The following is an 18,295-nucleotide window of genomic DNA, read 5'->3' on the forward strand; positions in this document are numbered from 1 at the left end:
AAACGTGGCCCAATGTATTTACTATCTAGCTTCCTGTGCCTGGACATCCTCCTGGTTAGATGATTAAGCAACTTTAATTTTCCAAAAATGTTTGCCGCAATTTTTCCTGACCCACACTCCTTTCTCCACCGTGTCTTGACTCTTGCGCCCTCATCAAATCTAATTCCTGTCCCCTCGAGGCTGAGTGGACTTGTGACAGCTCACACCAAGAGGGTGGGGGCATTGAGGCTGTGTGACTTCCGAGCCCAGGTCCTACGGAGCAACCAGCTTTTGCCTTATTTGCTGGAGCCCTCAGGCTTGCTCTCTGAGCTATCTATCTCAGAAGAATTTTGGTGATTCTGAGGCCACCAGGCTGTGAGGAAACCAACCTCTGTTGGAGACCATGTTTGGGCACTCTGGTTGGCTGTCTTAATATTGGAACCATCCTACTTCTAGGACCAGAAATATGAGACGAGGCTCCAGGTTATTCCAACTGACAGTGGTAAAGTCTTTTCATCTGAAGTCCCAAACATAATGCCAGAGATCCAAGCCAGCTCCGTTCTGCTCTATCTAAATTCCTGGTCCAAAGTCTGTGGCCATAACAAAATGGCGGTTGTTTTTTAGCAATTAAGTTTTGAGATATTTTGTAACTTGAACAGTAATGATTTCAGTTTCTTTTCATGTAACTTATTAGCTGATCAGTGGCCTTAAAAACATTTTGGTCATAGCCTGCATCAAGAAACACGTCTTACAACATTATATTCACCCTGGCCTACCCCTCGTCCTACGTGTCCTAACTGAAGACAAAACAAAAGTAATGGGTATGTTTGTTTCTGTGCAATTTGCTCTGCTACTGTCTCTTCTTCACTCCCTTCCCCTCCCTCTCCTCCCTTCCCTTTCAGTCCCTTCCCTTCTTTCTCCTCTCTTCTCTATTTAATTTCAACGAAGTTGACTACTGGCAACTAAACTGCTTTTATAAATAATAGGTCTCAATCAGCAGACTGAAGGAAATCTGTGCTAGAGGCTGCAGTTTAAGAGGTGATCTCAAACTCATTTTTATACCTTATAGAGTGTGCGTGTATTTCTATATCTATCTTCCATATTTACATCGGTATATATATGTACCTACATGTATTTTAAGTTCTGAACTCAGTCAAGTTGTTCTACGTTGGCCCGAGGCTAAATAAATCAGTGAAATAAAGATAAAAAATATGGCAAGAGAAAATCTAAGAAATCTAAACTTAATTTGGATGTTGAAGCACATTGAGTCTCCACGAATCCATCTTGTTTCAAGATGAAAGCCTGAGAGAGGTCAGGGACTTGTCCTCTGGGTTACCAGCAAGGAGATCCTATGGAATCTGGATGCAGGAAGGATCCTTGAAAAAGGTGGAGGTGGAGAGCATTTCGGATCTGGGGGTGAGGTGAAGGATTGGGGTGTCTTTTCTTGGACTGGAAGTGCGTAAAAGTATAAAGCATAAGTGTCTACATATATACTCTTAAGAGTCAAAACACAGATCCCTTAATCCTAGCAAAAATCCCAACAAATACCGTCTTCTGTCTGGAAAGAGAGTGCCTAGAGAAACAATGACTTCAGAGATATTAACTACCTCTTCGTTAACCTTAACATTGAACTCATAATCATTGTCTACCTCAGTATCTTCGGCATCCATTTCTTCAAAGATGTCGCCGGTGTCTTTAGAAGAGATGGTTCAATGAATAAGAACAGGTTGCATCTGGCCTTCTTGCATATCTCTACTCTGTTCTTCACTTTCCCTCTTTATCCATCATAACTCCGGTTATTATTTCCTCAGGATCCCTTTACTTTTCCTCTTCACTCCCCCTGCATTATATGCATTTGCTGGTTTGTAAATGTAAGATCTATATATTTACACAGATTGTTCATTCATACGTGGTGGCAGTTTGGCATAATGGCAGACTCTTTTATAGTTATCTACTGCTGCATAACAAATTTTCCCAACCTTTAATGGCTTAAAATAATAAAAAGGATTTACTATCTCACACAGTTTCCACGGGTCAGAAATTTGGGGATGACTTTACTGGGTAGTTTTTTTTAAGTTTATTTATTGTGACAGAGAGAGAGCAGGGGAGCAGCGGAGAGAGAGGGGGAGAGAGAGAATCCCAAGAAGGCTCTGTACTGCCAGGGAAGAGCCCAACTCAAGGTTTGAATTCACGAACCGTGACATGATGACCTGAGCCGAAGTTGAGAGTTGGACGCTCAACTGACTGAGCCATCCAGGCACCGCTTAACTGGGTAGTTTTGACTTGAGATATCTGATGAGACTGGAGTCAAGATATTAACTGGAAGTGGAGTCATCTGAAGACTTGACTGGGGCTGGAAGACCCAATTCCCCCAGATGGCTCTCATGGCTGCCAAGTCAGTGTTGGCTATTGGGCAGAAGGCCTCAGTTCTTTGGCCTCTCCGTAGGTCTGCTCCAGGACTCCCTACGTGGCACCTAACTTCCTCAAAAGTGAGTGATCCAAGAGAGCAAAACTGAAGTCACAGTATCTTTTATGACCTAATTCCAGAAGCCACAGTATTATATTACTTACATAGGTCAGTGTATCCAGTTTGGGGAGGGAATGATCCAAGCATGTGTGTGCATACTGGAAGGTGAGATTACCAGAGCCATCTTGGAATCTGGCTGTCACAGTCCTGAAGGCAGATGCCTCCATTTCAAATTCAAATCCTGTCACTTACTAGATTTATGAGTTTAAGAAATTTGCTAACCTCTATTTCTCAGTTGTCTCATGTTCAAAATTTGGATGACAATGGTATGGTAGATGGTATTACTACTCCCAAATTTTTGCTGCATATTTGGGAGGATTACACATCCCTGCCCATCAATATGGATTTACAATATGCCTCCCCATATGAAGAGTACATTTCTCCTCCACATCAACATAAGTCATTGCCACAGGAGTGGCTTTGGTTGGTAAAATATGAAAAGTGATGTGTGCCCACTTCCCAGAAAAATCATTAACAGCAATAAGATCCCTTTATATCGCATTCAGCCTGGGTCCCTCCATGAAGAAAACATGGAACAGAGCCATGGCAGATCCACTAAGAAATACAGTGTGAGTCGGGAATAACCTTTGCTATTGCTACAAACTAAGATTTGGGGGTTGTTTGTTGTAGAATCTGGCAAAAATCTCATAGGTACAACTATTATCTACTTTGTAGGAGGGTTGCTAAGATCAGATGAGGTCATTTTTTTGAAGCGATTTAACAGTCTAAGGCCATATGCACCCTGAATGCACCTGATCTCATCTGAAGTGATTTCACAGTGCTTGACACATAGTAAGTGACCATATATGTTACTTTTTAAAAAATTCTTTTATGTTTTATTTTTTATTTTTGAGAGAGAAAGAGGGACAGTGTGATCGGGGCAGGGGCAGAGAGAGAGGGAGGCACAGAATCTGAAGCCGGCTCCCGGCTCTGAGCTGTCAGCACAGAGCCTGACGTGGGGTTCGATCTCATGAACGGTGAGATCATGACCTGAGCCGACTGAGCTCAACCGACTGAGCCACCCAGGCGCCCTGATATATGTTACTTTTTAATCCTAAATTCACATGAACTGAGTTTATAAGCCATACCGTTAATTAATGTATAATGAGATACACTTGGTATTAAATAAAGTATCAGATGTGTGCTTAATTTCTGGTCAGGAGATCAAGGTACAGATTAGAGGATATATTTTGAGCTGGACTTCCAGCAGCATGAGGACCCGGGCAGATATTTAGGACTAGAAAATGCTGTAAACACTGGTCTGCACGTTAGTTGTTCAAGGAAGATCAGTGTTCGTCAGCTGTGTTTGGTCCCACTGTTTCCCAGTGGATGAGTACAGTCCGGTTAAAAACGAGAAGGCACTCTAGGGATTTCATACAGATGGAATTTAATTGAGATAATTATATAAATGGGTGATGAAAGAGTTGAGAAACCAAAAGAGGGGTGGGGAGTAACCAAAAGATAGGCGGCAGCAGGAAGTTGTGTGTCTCCCAGGGCTACTGGGACAAAGGGAGGAAGAGGTGTTAACTCCTATTAACTAGGAGCTGGGGCTGGAACCCCCCAGTGTAGCTGGAACAGCACAGGCTGGTAAGGCAGGAGCTCAGAGCACCAAGCGAAGGCCCTCTGATGAGACAGAGCCATAGAGTACCAACTGGGGAGACCCTAGGAAGTGAAGAGGGAAGGGAGAAGTGCCCAGTCTCACCAACATGGCCTACCAGCGTCTCCATTGGTCAAAACTCCTGGAAACCAGAGAGCACGGGAGCCTGGGAAATGTAGTTTCCAGGGACATTCAGAAATGTAAATACTTGGGCAATTTTTGATGCCTGAGCACATGACCCAACCTGCACCCAACCAGGCCTGTGTGTGTGAGAACTCAGAGATACTCTTCCATTTCTAAAGATACTGGCTCAAGAAGACAGTTTCACCTTGTTTTAAACGGGTCGTGATATATTCCGTGTGGTGGGCATCCTCTAAGGTGACCCTGTGCCTCTGAGGGTTCACACCCTCGGGTTATCCGTTTTCTGTGACTGTGCGCTGCGCTTGGGGACTTGCTAGGAACAAGCAGAATGCATCAGAAGCGATGGCGGGTCCCTTTTCACATTAGGTTCCCAAAGGTTGTGGCCCCGGTCTGGGGCCCTCACTTGCGCCCTCTCTCATGCTCACTCCCTCAGAAGAAAGTCAAGCTGTAAGCTGTCCAGCTGAAAGGTCCACAAAACAAGAAACAACCAACGAGGACTTGAGTCCCTGAGTCTAACAGTCCTCGAGGGTCTGAATCTTGCCAACAGCCATGTACACGGGTTTGTGAGTGGACTGATCCCACAGTGGGCCTTCGCTACACACTGGGCCCCACTACAGCCATCGCTGTAGACCCACCACATCTTCAAAGCAGCCTGCGAGACAGCCAGAGGGCCCGGCACGGCCAAGTTCCGGTCCTGAAGTGGCCAAGTTCCGGTCCTGAAGTGGCCAAGTTTGGGGATAATTGGTGACGTGGTGATAGAGAATGGATACACCTAGAGATGAGCCAAGCTCATAGATAAGGGTAAAAGAAAGGAGGAGGGGGCATTGTTTTCGGTGTCTACTATGTGCCCAGTACATTATCCCCACTTAACCTTGACATCCATCCCCCGAGGCAGGTGATAGGACTGGTTCCATTTTCCAGACAAGGAAAAACTGAGGATAAAAAGGGGAAATGGTTTGCTCTCGGTCACATAGTGTTGCAAAGGAGGGGCTGACGTATGGCCAAACCTGTGTTTTTACTTCCATTATCCCACAGGGTCCCAGAAATCAGTGTCCAGCCTTCACGGCAGCTGTCCGTCTCCTTTGGGTTGGGCACAAAGAAAAAGAACAAATTGTTCAATATCAGGTATCTTCTTGCTTCCTTAAAGTTGAACGTCTCTCTCAGAAGTTCTCTCTCTCAGAATGACAAAAATCACCAAAAAGTAACAAATGAGTAGGGCCTCATTTCTTGTGTTCCTTGGTTAAAGACTAAGCTACAAGAGGACATTACAAGATGGGAGTGGCGACCAAGTCAACTCAAACGAACCTCCAAAGCGACAGGCGGTTCACAACTCCTTGGGCCAGTAGACCCCGGGTGTCGGCGCATAACGAAAAATGATGACACGGACAAGTTCCCTATGTCTCTGTGTCCCTAGGTCTCTGGGATCATAAGAGCACCTACCTCATAAACTCCTTATGAAGATAAAAGAAGGTAGTGCTCGGCACGCAGTGAATATTATAATCTACTTCCTGCAATGAGGCAGGAGCTACATCCGTCACAATCTAACGCTAATTTGGAGAGCGGTGAATTTGGGTAGAAGGTCCGATTCTGAGGCCCAGCTTCTGAGCTACAGGTGAGATCCCGGCAGCGAGGTTCCTGATGATGGAGCCAGAGTACCGCTGTGCACCTGCTGTTCCGCCACAGGGATGCGGGCGCCCGAAACCGAGCTGAGCCTGGGTCCCCCTGGAGCATCCATGGAGCGCGGTGGTGGCGGGTCTGCACGTATTTCAACACCGACCACCTAGTGTGAAAACAAGAAGTTACTTTCATGGGTTTTTGTAAATTTTTTTAGTTTCATTAAAAAATCTTTTAAGTGTATTTACTTATTTTGAGAGAGACAGAGCTTTGTGAGCAGGGGAAGGGCAGAGAGAGAGAGAGAGAGAGAGAGAGACAGAGACAGAGAAGTCCCAGGCAGGCTCAGAGCCCGACATGGGGCTTGAACTCGCAAAACTGTGAGATCATGACCTGAGCCGAAACCGAGAGTCAGACGCTTAACTGACTGAGCCATCCAGCTTCCCCCACAAGGATGCTTTCAAAAAGTGTTCCTTGAAAGATAGTTGATGGTACGTGGAGAGGAAAGAGATTGCGGGCAGAGGAGGGACGGTAGAAAGGGGACCTACAGGAGATAAATGGGAAATTATAGAAACAGCAATTGGTTTCTAGCTTTCATGAAGGACATTGGAGAAGACAGACACAAGGCGATTTCCATCATGACCAAAAAGTTAGATCTAGGCCCTTAATGGAAGCTCCTTTCCACTCCTTTCCACTGACTTCAACCTCTAGAGGTCATGCGACTCGGCCCAGGCCTTCCTATTTGGGGCCTCCGGTGGTCTTGGCTGTGGCCCCTGGAACTAGGGGGGTGGGCAGAAGTCTGCCAGGGCACTGGCTGTTCTCATGCAACACTCAGGGCTCATCTCTGGGGAAGGAGGGGCGCATCCTGGTGCCCAGAGGGGCGGTGCTCCCCAAGGGCACCCACTGCCTGTGCTGTTCCCTCAGTAGAAAAAACACGAAAGCAGACTTGAATAGGGAGAAGAAACATTTTCTGTGTGGGCGTCAGCTGCCAACGCAAGCCTCCCAGCACTTGGGAACATTGGCTGATCTTCCCACGGGGAAAGAAGCAGCCATTGTTCTCAGTTTATCACCAGGCAACCCCGAGGAAGTCCCTGGGGTCACTGCTTAAACAGCCCTGCTGTGCCCTAGTGGTGCCTTGCTTGGGGCATTCGGAGCCCGCTGTGCTCACAGCCCTCACTCCCAGCGTCACCACCTGCCAGGCCATGGCCACTCTCCCCCTCTGGAAGTAGGAGAATGATCAGGGAGCAAAAGCCAGGAAGGAAGTTAGGGTTGGGGCAGGTGAGTATCTGTCTGGCTGAAGAGTGTGCTAGGTGTCCTCCTACAATCTGGAAAGTAGGCATGAAAACAATACGAAATATACATGGGAGGTACAGATGGGAAACAATATGAAAATATACATGGGAGGTACAGATTATAGGGATTTATTTATCTTTGAAAACCAATTTTTTCATGTTTATTTTTGAGACAGAAAGAGAGAGTGTGAGCAGGGGAGGGGCAGAGAGAGGGAAGGAGACAGAAGCCGAAGCAGCTCCGAGCTGCCATCACAGAGCCCAACGGGGAGCTCAAACTCCTGAACCGCGAGATCATGAGCTGAGCCGACGTCAGACGCTTAGCCAACTGAACCACTCGGGGGGGGGGGGGGGCAGGAGTGTGGGATTTAAATTAGCCCAGAAGCATGGGAAGTGAGACGGGACCTTTCCGGGTAGGAAAATAGTGTGAGCAAATGTGGGTGTCCTCACCGGGGAGGAGCGACGGTTGTTCAAGGCGGCGGTGTGCTGCTCACTGTTTAACAACTGGCTCTCCAGGAGAAAACCAAACACCCTGATGTGTAGCATTTACTAATCCCCATTAGTAACTACTGGTACCGTAAGCAGCAGCGGTTTTAAGGCTACCAGCCCTACACTGAACACAGAGTAGCAAGGGAGGAAGGAAAGATCCAAAATGGCACGTAAGTTGTCCACTGGAGGCGTGAGACAGTCAAGACGTCAAGGGCAGAAATATACCTCAGGGTGTGGACGTGTACAAACCACTGATCTCTTTGGCAACCGTGCACAAGGCCAACTGATTCAGGGCCCTGGTCTCTTCACTCACCACCTGCAGGGACTGAGCCAAAGGAAACAGAAGCTTCCTTCTGTGCTCTACGCTCGCTTATTCTGTCCTCCCCCAGGACCCTTCTTTTTAATAGCCGTCTGCATTTTTCTTTCCTGTGTCAAGGCTGCTCAGATCCCCGGTCGGGGTGAATTCTCCACGTCCAGGGAGCGAACCGAGCCCAAAGTGGAGGGGGCAGCGTATGGGGCATCCGTGCCTTGACATCCTCTGCTCTTGGAAAGACAGCTCAGCTGGGTTCGAAAGGCCCACCCGTTCCACTGGGGCTGCTGCTCCCGTACCTGGAAGAGACTTGGGGGGAGGTGAGTGGCGGCATCCGCTGCCACTTCAGCGGTGAATGTCTGCTGGGCGCTCTCTTCTAGAAGCTTCCTCCTGCCATGGGCCTAGTTGCCACCAGCAGCAGGTAGTATTCCAGCTTAGCATAAGCCCGGTTACTTCTGTCTCTACAGGCGAAGCCAGCAGATCCCCGAGGGGGATCCCAATAGCCTCTCCTGCTTTTGCTTTTCCATATTTGGAAACAGACAGATGAATCGATAGATGATAGATAGATAGACTGGGACGGATCTCTGTCCGCAGCGTTTCGCGCATGTTTATATTAAGCTTCACGAGCAACACTGTGCTTCCTCAGGTACCATCCCATTGGATTGGTTCTCAAAACTCTGGGAGGCGCTGTCCCATTGGGACAAGTCTGATCTTCAGGGATGGCAGGTGACTTACCCCCAGTCAGACACGTGGTAAGGGGCGGAGCAGAGCTAGGACACAAACCCCAGCAGTTAATTCCAGGTCCCCATGCCTTCCTGGAAGGTCTCACTGCGTGTCTGCTGTGCAACTACATGTATTTGTGTGCGCGTGCCCGTGCACAAGCCACTTTGTATAGACTTGGTACATCGATGCCCCCTTCCCACACCTGCCTGCCTGATGGATTCGCCAGCTGTTTCTGGACTGACCAGTGTATGCCAGGCAACGTCAGTCCCCAGGCTCACAGCGGGCCGCGCAGCAATGGCCCAGAGGGCCCCCCAGCCCCCAACACACACAGACTTTACAGCTTAGCGGAGACATTCTTAAAACGTGACCTTAAAAACAAACCAAAAAACCAAACAAATAGACAAAAGCTGACCTTGGTTGAAGGAAAAAAAGCAATAAGGAGAAGGGCCGGGGGAAATTGGGAGAGGGTATTTTCTGACTCCGGCGGGCAGGACAGGGCCATGTCACCCGGGAGACGTCTCAAGCAGGTAATTGAGAGCCGGCCTTCCTGCCTCCCTGCACCACCTCATGCCCCGGCAGCAGGCTGGACTTTGGAGACTGTTCCTATTACATCGTATCGTCTCTAACTCTCGCAAGCGAAATGGTGTTGAAAGTTACACGATCTTATCCGTGTTGTTCTTTTGAGCTTCAAGCAATTCACACGGTCCTCTTTCATTCTTACAGTCACCGTAAGGGAGGCATTGCCTCCATTGTACAGATGAAGAAAGTGAGGTTCAAAATTGCTACCTCGGCTAAGGCCATAGAGTTTCTGAGGCAAAGAACCTTGAGTCTCTCACCCAAGAGTGACGCGTTTCTGTTCACTTTCCACAACCCCAGCAGAACGGGAGGACTGTCAATCGGACGTGCTGTGAATCCGGGTTTATCATCTCGTTTTATATGCCCCCCGATAGCGGACGGGTTACGTGCACTAAGATGTAGGGACACAGTGCAATCCCACAGGATGGTGTACAGAAAGCTCCCTGTTTCCACATCTGGAAAGTTCTCCGAAATACACTGTTGTAGGAAAAGAGTAAGGGCAGAACAGTGTATACAGTTGGCTGTCTTTCATCAGTGAAGGCGGGAGGGGGTGGCTTGACTCACATCTGCGTGAGTTAACAGTGCGTAGGTATACAAGGGAATTAATGGTTACCTCGTAGAGTAATCCAGTGGAGGGGTGGATTCTCAACACATACCTTGGTAGTTTGATTTGTTTGAACCCTCTGAATCTATGACTAATTCAAACCATTAGACATATTTCCTACGAGAGAGAGCTTCTCTTCGATAATATTTTCCCGCCTTTACTCTCCTCCCCAAGCTGTACGTGTACACACAAAGAAATAAACCCGGAATAAGTTTTCAGGAGGAAAAAAATTGCAGGTGCAGAATCAATCAGTCATGACTGAACATGGCCCCCCATCTATCCATTTATTTCTGAGAACCGATGACTTTCACAGACACTTTCTGGACCCAGACATCTCTGTAGTGAGAAGCTTTGGAAACCGAAGGAAAGATCTGAAACCAAAGTAAAGGCCGTTAGGAACTTCTTCCTCGGCCTTTCTCAACACAGGCAGAAAGACCCACAGGCCCACCTCTGGTGTCAGACCTTCTCAGTTGCTTGTATAGAAACTCCCCACGGTCAAGAGGACCCAGGCTCCCAGGGAAGATGCTCTCATTTGTTTTTTAATGTTTATTTATTTTGAGAGAGAGAGAAAGAGAGAGAGAGAGAGAGAGAACAGGCGAAGGGCAGAGAGAGAGGGAGACACGGAATCCGAAGCAGGCTCCAGGCTCTGAGCCATCAGCCCAGAGCCTGACGCGTGGCTCGAACCCTCAAACCGTGGGACCGTGACCTGAGCCGAAGTCGGACGCTCAACCGACTGAGCCAAGCAGGCGCCCCGGAAGATGCTCTCATTTTGTTATTCAGGCAGCGTTGCCAGGTTTGGCGCATAAGAATGCAAGATGCCCGGTGAAATCTGAATTTCAGATAAATAACAATTTTTGTCTTAGCGTCGTACATTTTGTGCAATAGTTTAAAGCATATTTAATCTTAATAATTTGCTGCTTATCTGACATTCACATGTAACTGAGCATCCTGTATTTGGTCTGGTGACCATACGTTACATACTCAGATGCCACCTGGAGGGCATCGAGTAAGTGCCCGTGAACAATTAGAAGGACAAGGAATGCCTACCAATAGAACTTCCTGGGATGACCGAGGTGCTCTGTATCTTTCTATCCAAGACCGTAGCCACCAGCAACTTGAACTGTAGCTAGTGCAACTGAAGCCTGAGTTTTCAATTTAGTTTCACTTAATTCTTTAATTTAATTATGTTATATTTAAACTGAAAACGTCACATGTGGCCAGTGGCTACCGTGTTGGACACAGCAGCTGTAGAACCATCATGGATCTCCCTCCAAAGTGAGTAACTGGGCTTTAAGCCTGGGTGGAGGCTAAAACGGTACATACCCCAGGGATAAACCCTCAAGGCCCTGCGGCTTGGTGACTATTCCATTTCTGGGCACATCTAAGGTTTGTGGTCAGCACGTTCATTCGGAGTATTTACTGAAACTCCACCATGTGGGGAGAATGTAAAGTGCCAGGGTATAGACACGGGGGGGGGGGGGGGGATAGAATCTTCCACAAACAGCCTGGAGAGGAGCGTGTTAACTGGATAATCCGCGCGTTGGAATGTAGGAGCCAGGAGCTGCCCTTCTGTGCAGAGCAGACACTGTGAGTGGATGAAAAAGCATTGACTTTGTCACACGTACCAGCTGCGTGACTCTTTTCTTTCCAGGATTCCAAGCGAACCCTTAGTAACCACAGACCCAGTAGCACATTAAAGAGGATTCTTTTATGGGGGGGTATCAGCCGGCAGAGAAGAGGCCCTTAAAACAATGAAGGGCTTCCTGAGGGTTATCATGAAGACATTAAATCTGGGGAGGTTAGTGCACAAAGCCGAAAAGGGGGAGCGTGGCAGGCAAGCGGGGCGCACTTCCCGATCTCGCTGCACACCTGCTAACGGGGCGAGCTGTGGGTGACGGTTAGTGGACAGACCCCTCTCCGCAGACGTGCAGACAACCACGTGCGGGGCTCAGAGAGGGCTTTATGGGCTACGCCATCCCCTCCCTGCGCGTTCGGCGGAGTTGAGTGGCCGCCACTTCCCAGACCCTCTGCTGGATGCAGGGAAGGCACAGTGAGAACGCAGAGAGGTCCCCATTTCATGGAGCGGAGCCTGGAATGGGGAGACGCCAGAGCTGTGAGACCCAATAGGTAAAATCTGGGACTGTAGTTCAAAGAATCTACACAGGGTCACGGCCAGAGAGTGACCTGCCGGAGCAGTGAGCAGAGGGAGGCTGCTTTTTAACTTTATTCTTGATACTTGAAGTTACCAACTTAATACACGCCCATTTTAACACTTTACACTCAGATGCTTGTAAAGGTGAAAAACCTCTCTTCCTATAACCTTACATCATGGGGGCTTGTTTCTAGAAGGTAGATGTCCTCTTTTTTCAAGGGCCAACTTTTTTTTTTTTTTTTCCTGTTTGGTTTCCGTCTTTATTTATCTAGAACTGATTGGTTGTACACAAGGCCAAGGGTCTAATACTACATTTAAATAGATATTTCCAGGAGAATTTTTCAAAAGAGTATAGGCCGTGGCAATCCTTCCCCGCCCTCAGTAGCCCTGTGTACTATTAGTTTCCGTGGGTGTCTCTCCATGGATAGGAAAAGGCATCCCATTATTACTGGTATATACAAAGCTTAACTGCTAGAAAGGTTAACTTTTTTACCCCTGATATGCATTGGCCACTTGAATTTATTAAAAAAAATTTTTTTGTGTCTATTTATTTTGTTTTTGAGAGAAAGAAAGAGAGACAGACCGAGCGGGGGAGGGGCAGAGAGAGAGGGAGACACAGAATCTGAAGCAGGCTCTAGGCTCCGAGCTGTCAGCACAGAGCCCGATGCGGGGCTCGAACTCAAGAACCGTGAGATGGTGACCTGAGCCGACGTTGGACGCTTAACCGACTAAGCCACCCAGGCGCCCCTGGCCACTTGAATTTAATAAAAGATACAAAATATCCTGGTTAGTCATTTTCTTCTATTATATTGTCTTAAATCTCTTTCTGGCCTATGTAGTTTATGTCCTGTCTTCTACGGCTTTGTTTCCTGCCTTGCTTAACAATAACACCTGACCCTCAGTGTTCGTGCGCACGCGCACACACACACACACACACACGCACACACACCCCTGCAGTTAAGATGTTTCCTAAAATGTCATCCAGTATTTGTATTTTGTATCCAGATCTTTGATCTGTCTGGGTAGGTCTGTCAGAACAGGACTGTCTGAAGAAAAGCAGAGTCCTGAAGGGTGAGAGAGAGCTTTCCAGAAGACAAGTCAGGGAACAGGTATTTCGGAGAAAAAGTGCAACAGTGAAAATGTCTTGAAGCAGGAAAGAGCTTGGCCGGTGGAAAGAGACCAGTGCGGCTGGAACAGAAACATGGAGATAAGTCCGAGACAAGGCCAGAGGCCAGAGGCCTGAGGTGGTCATGGGTGGCCCCTCAGGTCATGGCAAGGAGTGTAGAGAATACAGGAAGACACGTGTTGGGGGTATAGGTGACATGACCTATGGATAGTTTGGATTTGTGGAGAGGAAGGGAAGCGAGGAAGGCTCACCCCCTAAAGTTTTGGCTTGAGCCAATGGATTTAGGGTAGTGGCACTTCCTGAGCGGGAAGGAATAGGGGGAGTAACAGGCTTACAACGTCAACTCCTGTGTCTTAGGTGGATTCGGGCTGAAAAGAGAGTTGCACGTGAAGGAGTTGGGGGGAAACGTGCATACACGCATTCGCACTTCACAATGGAGGTCGGGGCTGGAGATGTAAAATTGGAAGTTTATTGCGCCTAAGACAGCCTCGGAAACTGCAGAATTGTTGGAACATCAGGGACATCGCGGAAAGTCCGGGAACAAGTACCAAGCGTCAAGGTTCTGAACTTTAGGGCACGTGGTATAGTCTGACCGTGTTGGGATCCATCTTTAACGCAAAGACAATTCGTTGCGGTGCAAAGTCAAGTCCTGTTCTTTCGGTTCTGGGTATCACCACCGCCTGGTGTCCCTGAGGCTTAGCACACTCACTTCTTTGGGAAACAGCCTCAACTGTAATGACGCGCGTTCGTTCTAAGCCCGGAGACGGTTCCATCCCCTTGCCCCGGCTGCCACACAGGGAAACTACTGCAGTGTAATCAAGTCCCATGAAGCTCGGATATTTTTTAAGATGCCCACCCTCACTCCATGCCTGTGACTTCACTCTATTTTCAAGTCTGCACTTCTTAGTCTCGATTTCAGTACGCATGGGGAGTCCTCAGTTAAATTCCTAGCATCTTCTAATAATATACACGCATATTTAACAGGAATATTTACATTGGTAATTATAACTTAGGATCGACAGATGACAAACCCGTAGGTGGTAATGTAATTGACCTTAATATACGATCTTTTCACAATTATAAAATGTATCGTGCTTGTAAAAAAAAAACTAGTAAGTGACTGGATAATGGACGGAATAAAGGAAAGCTGCATAGGTGGTTTCAAAATGTATAAAGGGGTTTTCTAGTTGGTGATGCTGCATCATCCTGGTCTGCATTGTTGGGGATGCCCTAAATAACCAAATAATGATTCAGCTTAGCCTCACATCTCAGTAAATCCCTGAGATCAACTTTTTGTCCCTGGTGTCCAGGTGCCTCCAGTAATTGGAAGGCCTGGGTTTATCATTCTCATCAACTTGCCCCAACTGAAATGGTCCTCCCCAGGACCCTTGAGGCATGGCGGATGGAGACCTGCTCGATGGCTGGAAACCAACTGAAGCTACTGAGAATTTATTGCTCACTGGAGAATTTTCCAAAGGAGTAGCTAGGGCTTTTGGATATAAACAGTGACGTTTTAATTTTTTTTTTTTTCAACGTTTATTTATTTTTGGGACAGAGAGAGACAGAGCATGAACGGGGGAGGGGCAGAGAGAGAGGGAGACACAGAATCGGAAACAGGCTCCAGGCTCTGAGCCATCAACCCAGAGCCTGACGCGGGGCTCGGACTCACGGACTGCGAGATCGTGACCTGGCTGAAGTCGGACGCTTAACCGACTGCGCCACCCAGGCACCCCATAAACAGTGACGTTTTAAAGAGGAAGGAAAAGTATGCTGGAGAGGGGGAGCTAGGACACATCTCTAAGCAGTGTCCGCTGCTTGGGGAACGGCCTCTTGGCTGTCCTCTTAGGTAAGAGCTGGTCACTTGGCACCTTCTGTGCTTCTCTGAAGCTCCCCAAATAAGATGCCAATGCAAACTAGTTTTTCAGAAGGGATTTTCTACTGCAAAGAGATGTTATTAGCAACCTGTTAGTCTCCTCTCCTCTGGAGATAAGCAGACCCTCTAGAACAAAGTGCTTCCTGATGGCCCAGCCACTGACTCTGCTCAACATTTACACACTGCCCAATTTTCAAGTGTTTATCTTATGCAAGGGTCTATGCTGACTGCTAATTTAACAAGATGGGGTCTTTGACTTTAAGGAGGTCTTGCTGAAGAGGAAACAAATAAAATTAACACAATGTATCGTTAACCAAACAATACAGAGTTTTGTTACTGAAGCCCAGAGGGGAGAATTCAAAATCATATCTTTACTAACTCCTTCTTCATTCACAAGAAATTAGTGTATCAAGTCCTGTAACTCTTTACCGAACCACCTCCTGATTTTTCCCCTTGTTTCAAGTCTAGGGGCTTTTCCTCTGGGTTTGCAGTGCTAATACCATGGGTGACCTTCCTCCGTTTGTGTAGATTCCAGGGAGAACACCTCTCCTCTTTCCCTTGAATTCTTCACAGCTGAGGATACAACTGGTGACAGTCGGGTACATGGACAAAGTTAAGCCATTATGTATTGAGTTTTTACCGGTTTCATTATTCCGACAATCACCTATTAAGGGAGCTGTGCTTACAGCAGAACAGCCAGCAGTTAAAGTATTGGCTTCCTGACCTTGGGACTTAGACAAGGTCTAAGTCTATGTTCTGTTCCTGTTACCTAGGCTTTCAAGTCTGGAGAGTGATAGCACTTACCTGTAGATTGTTGGCTTAAATGAATTTTCTGGAAGCAGGTAGGACTACGCCTGACACGGTAAAGTGCTTAGTGTCAGCTGTTGCCCTTGAGTGCCTGTGTTCTAGTTTCAGAACCCACACTGCTGAGCCTACTTGTTTTACCACTAGGTGAGCGAAGGTGAACAGGAAGAAATGGAGGCAGGGGGGAATTGACCACGAAGCCCAAGGTCACCCACCTGGTCAGTGCTGGAGCTGGGCTCAAAACCAACCTGGAAAGTTCATGAAGAGCATTGCTAGGCTCATATAAAGCAATTCGGACCTAAGGATCCAAGTTCTCCAGCATACAAGAAATTCTGGGTGCAAAGAACCTGGTCCTCTGGGCGGACCCCAGTCTGGACCGCTGCCAGGCTGGAACCTCCCCGTGTGCAGTCTCAGCCCGCCTACCCCTTAGAATCCTTAAAACTCAGAAAACTCTAACGTGTTAGAATCAAGGCGCTCACTTGTTCTGCCCCTTTGTCTTCACCAAACTCCCAGACACCCTAGCCCCTTTTTTCCAGGGTGACTATCAGGCTGGGGGAGTGGGAGGCGGGACTCGGGGAAGGAGGGAGGTGGGTGGGAGTGGAGGAGGAGGAAGGCTGGGAGGGTGGAGGCTGCTTCCAGACCATTCCAGAAGCGTCACCATTTAGAAAGTAGGAGGCATGTCCACGGGGAACCAGCTTCTGTTTAGACGATCTCCCCTCTCCTCCCCGTGCATATTCCGATATGAATGCTCCCAACACTGCCACCTGAAATGCTTCAGTGGGAGCTCCCAGAGCGTGTGCAAGAGGCTGTTTCTCCTTGGGCCGCCAGTCTCCGAGTGCAGGGGCGTGGGCAACCCGTGGCCCACTCACCCTTCCTGCCTAAGAACTTTCCAGAGCATTAACCCAGTCACCCCAAAGAATCACTTGGAGACTCAATCCTGGAAAATAAGATTGCAGGAAGTTTTGCACGGTCCCAGATTGCAGCTTTTGGTGTTGGGAGCAGCTAAATGACTAGATCCTTAGTAGCAACTGCTTTGGAGAGGCCTGTGGCCCGATTCTACCTTTTTTTCAGGCTGCCTTAGGAATCTAGGCATTTGAGCCTCTTGAAATAAAGTGTTATTGCAGTTGGTTGAAAGTCCAGCACTGCTCTAGGTTAGGGGCTCTAAATGCGTTGATTGGCAGAAAGGTCTAATGAAAACACCAAATTTTCCACCAGTTTATGGATGACAAGACCGAGAACCAGGACTTAGAAACTGGTGCCAAAGCCAATTGACTTGTAAACAGGAGAAGCCTCAATTCGAATGTGGATTCAGTCAGTATTGTGAACTATCCTGTTCGGGGAAAGCCACTTTTCAGAGACCCTTTCCCATACTTGAAGTTTCAGATAATACTTTGAAAACTTACAGGAGCAGAGGCTAACTCCTTTATAGATTAGTGAAGACGGGTTGCTCGCAGCCCAAGACGAGGCACCTACGAGACTGGCCAGGGAGTTAGCGTGTTACTCGGTTAAGTTTACCTTCAAGGACATCCGAGCAACTTTGCAAGACAGCTTAAGAAATCATGCGGAGCTGCGCCGTTAGCCGAGTTTTAAGTTAGGCATTACTATCCGAGGTGCCTAGATTCGTGAAGTCAGGAAGTACAAGCAGTTGTCGGACACTCGGCTTGCCGTTACCTAGAAGGACCGGGCGATTTTAACACCTGGACACTTTTTTTCAAAAGCCGAGGAACCGCACTATCCTGGCTTGGGCTAAAATCAACTTACCTTTATCGACTTCCCCGCCTTAACCTAAAGAGTGGTATTAGCTCTTCCTTTGAAGTGGTGGGGGGCTCTGAAAAGAGCCTTTGGGTATGAAAGCGCTTCCGGAAACTCAGAGGACTGCCAGATCACTTGCCCTTGGCCTTGTGGTGGCTCTCAGTCTTCTTGGGCAGCAGCACGGCCTGGATGTTGGGCAGGACGCCGCCCTGCGCGATGGTCACGCGTCCCAGCAGCTTGTTGAGCTCCTCGTCGTTGCGGATGGCCAGCTGCAGGTGGCGCGGGATGATGCGCGTCTTCTTGTTGTCGCGGGCCGCGTTGCCCGCCAGCTCCAGGATCTCGGCCGTCAGGTACTCGAGCACGGCCGCCAGGTACACCGGCGCGCCGGCCCCCACCCGCTCGGCGTAGTTGCCCTTGCGGAGCAGGCGGTGCACGCGGCCCACCGGGAACTGCAGCCCGGCGCGAGAGGAGCGAGACTTCGCCTTGGCGCGAGCCTTCCCTCCCTGCTTGCCACGTCCAGACATCGTAAGCAACGAAAATCCCAAGACAAGAGAACTAATCACTTGCCAGAAGAGAGCAAGCCGGGAAGTAGGTAAAACATCGCTGCTTTTATAGCCATTTCCTGGGGAGCAAACCCGGTTGCCTGATTGGCTAGTAACGAGTCTCAGTCAAGTAGCCAATAGAAAAGCTTTATTTCCATACCTCATTTGCATAGTTCTGCCCATGGATGACAGCCTCACGG

At 48.2% G+C, this 18,295-nt stretch overlaps 1 protein-coding gene across 1 annotated transcript; it reads right to left on the reverse strand.

The window, feature by feature from the left end:
* Positions 1-14,815: 14,815 nt before the first annotated feature.
* On the reverse strand, positions 14,816-18,121 carry LOC125166594 (histone H2A type 1-C). The gene has a single exon (XM_047860513.1). It carries the CDS (start codon positions 18,075-18,077, stop codon positions 17,685-17,687), a length of 393 nt encoding a protein of 130 aa, XP_047716469.1. The 5' UTR covers positions 18,078-18,121; the 3' UTR covers positions 14,816-17,684.
* Between the last annotated feature and the right edge of the window lie 174 nt (positions 18,122-18,295).

Source organism: Prionailurus viverrinus, chromosome B2 (assembly GCF_022837055.1).
Source record: "Prionailurus viverrinus isolate Anna chromosome B2, UM_Priviv_1.0, whole genome shotgun sequence".
Taxonomy (NCBI): Eukaryota; Metazoa; Chordata; class Mammalia; order Carnivora; family Felidae; genus Prionailurus; species Prionailurus viverrinus.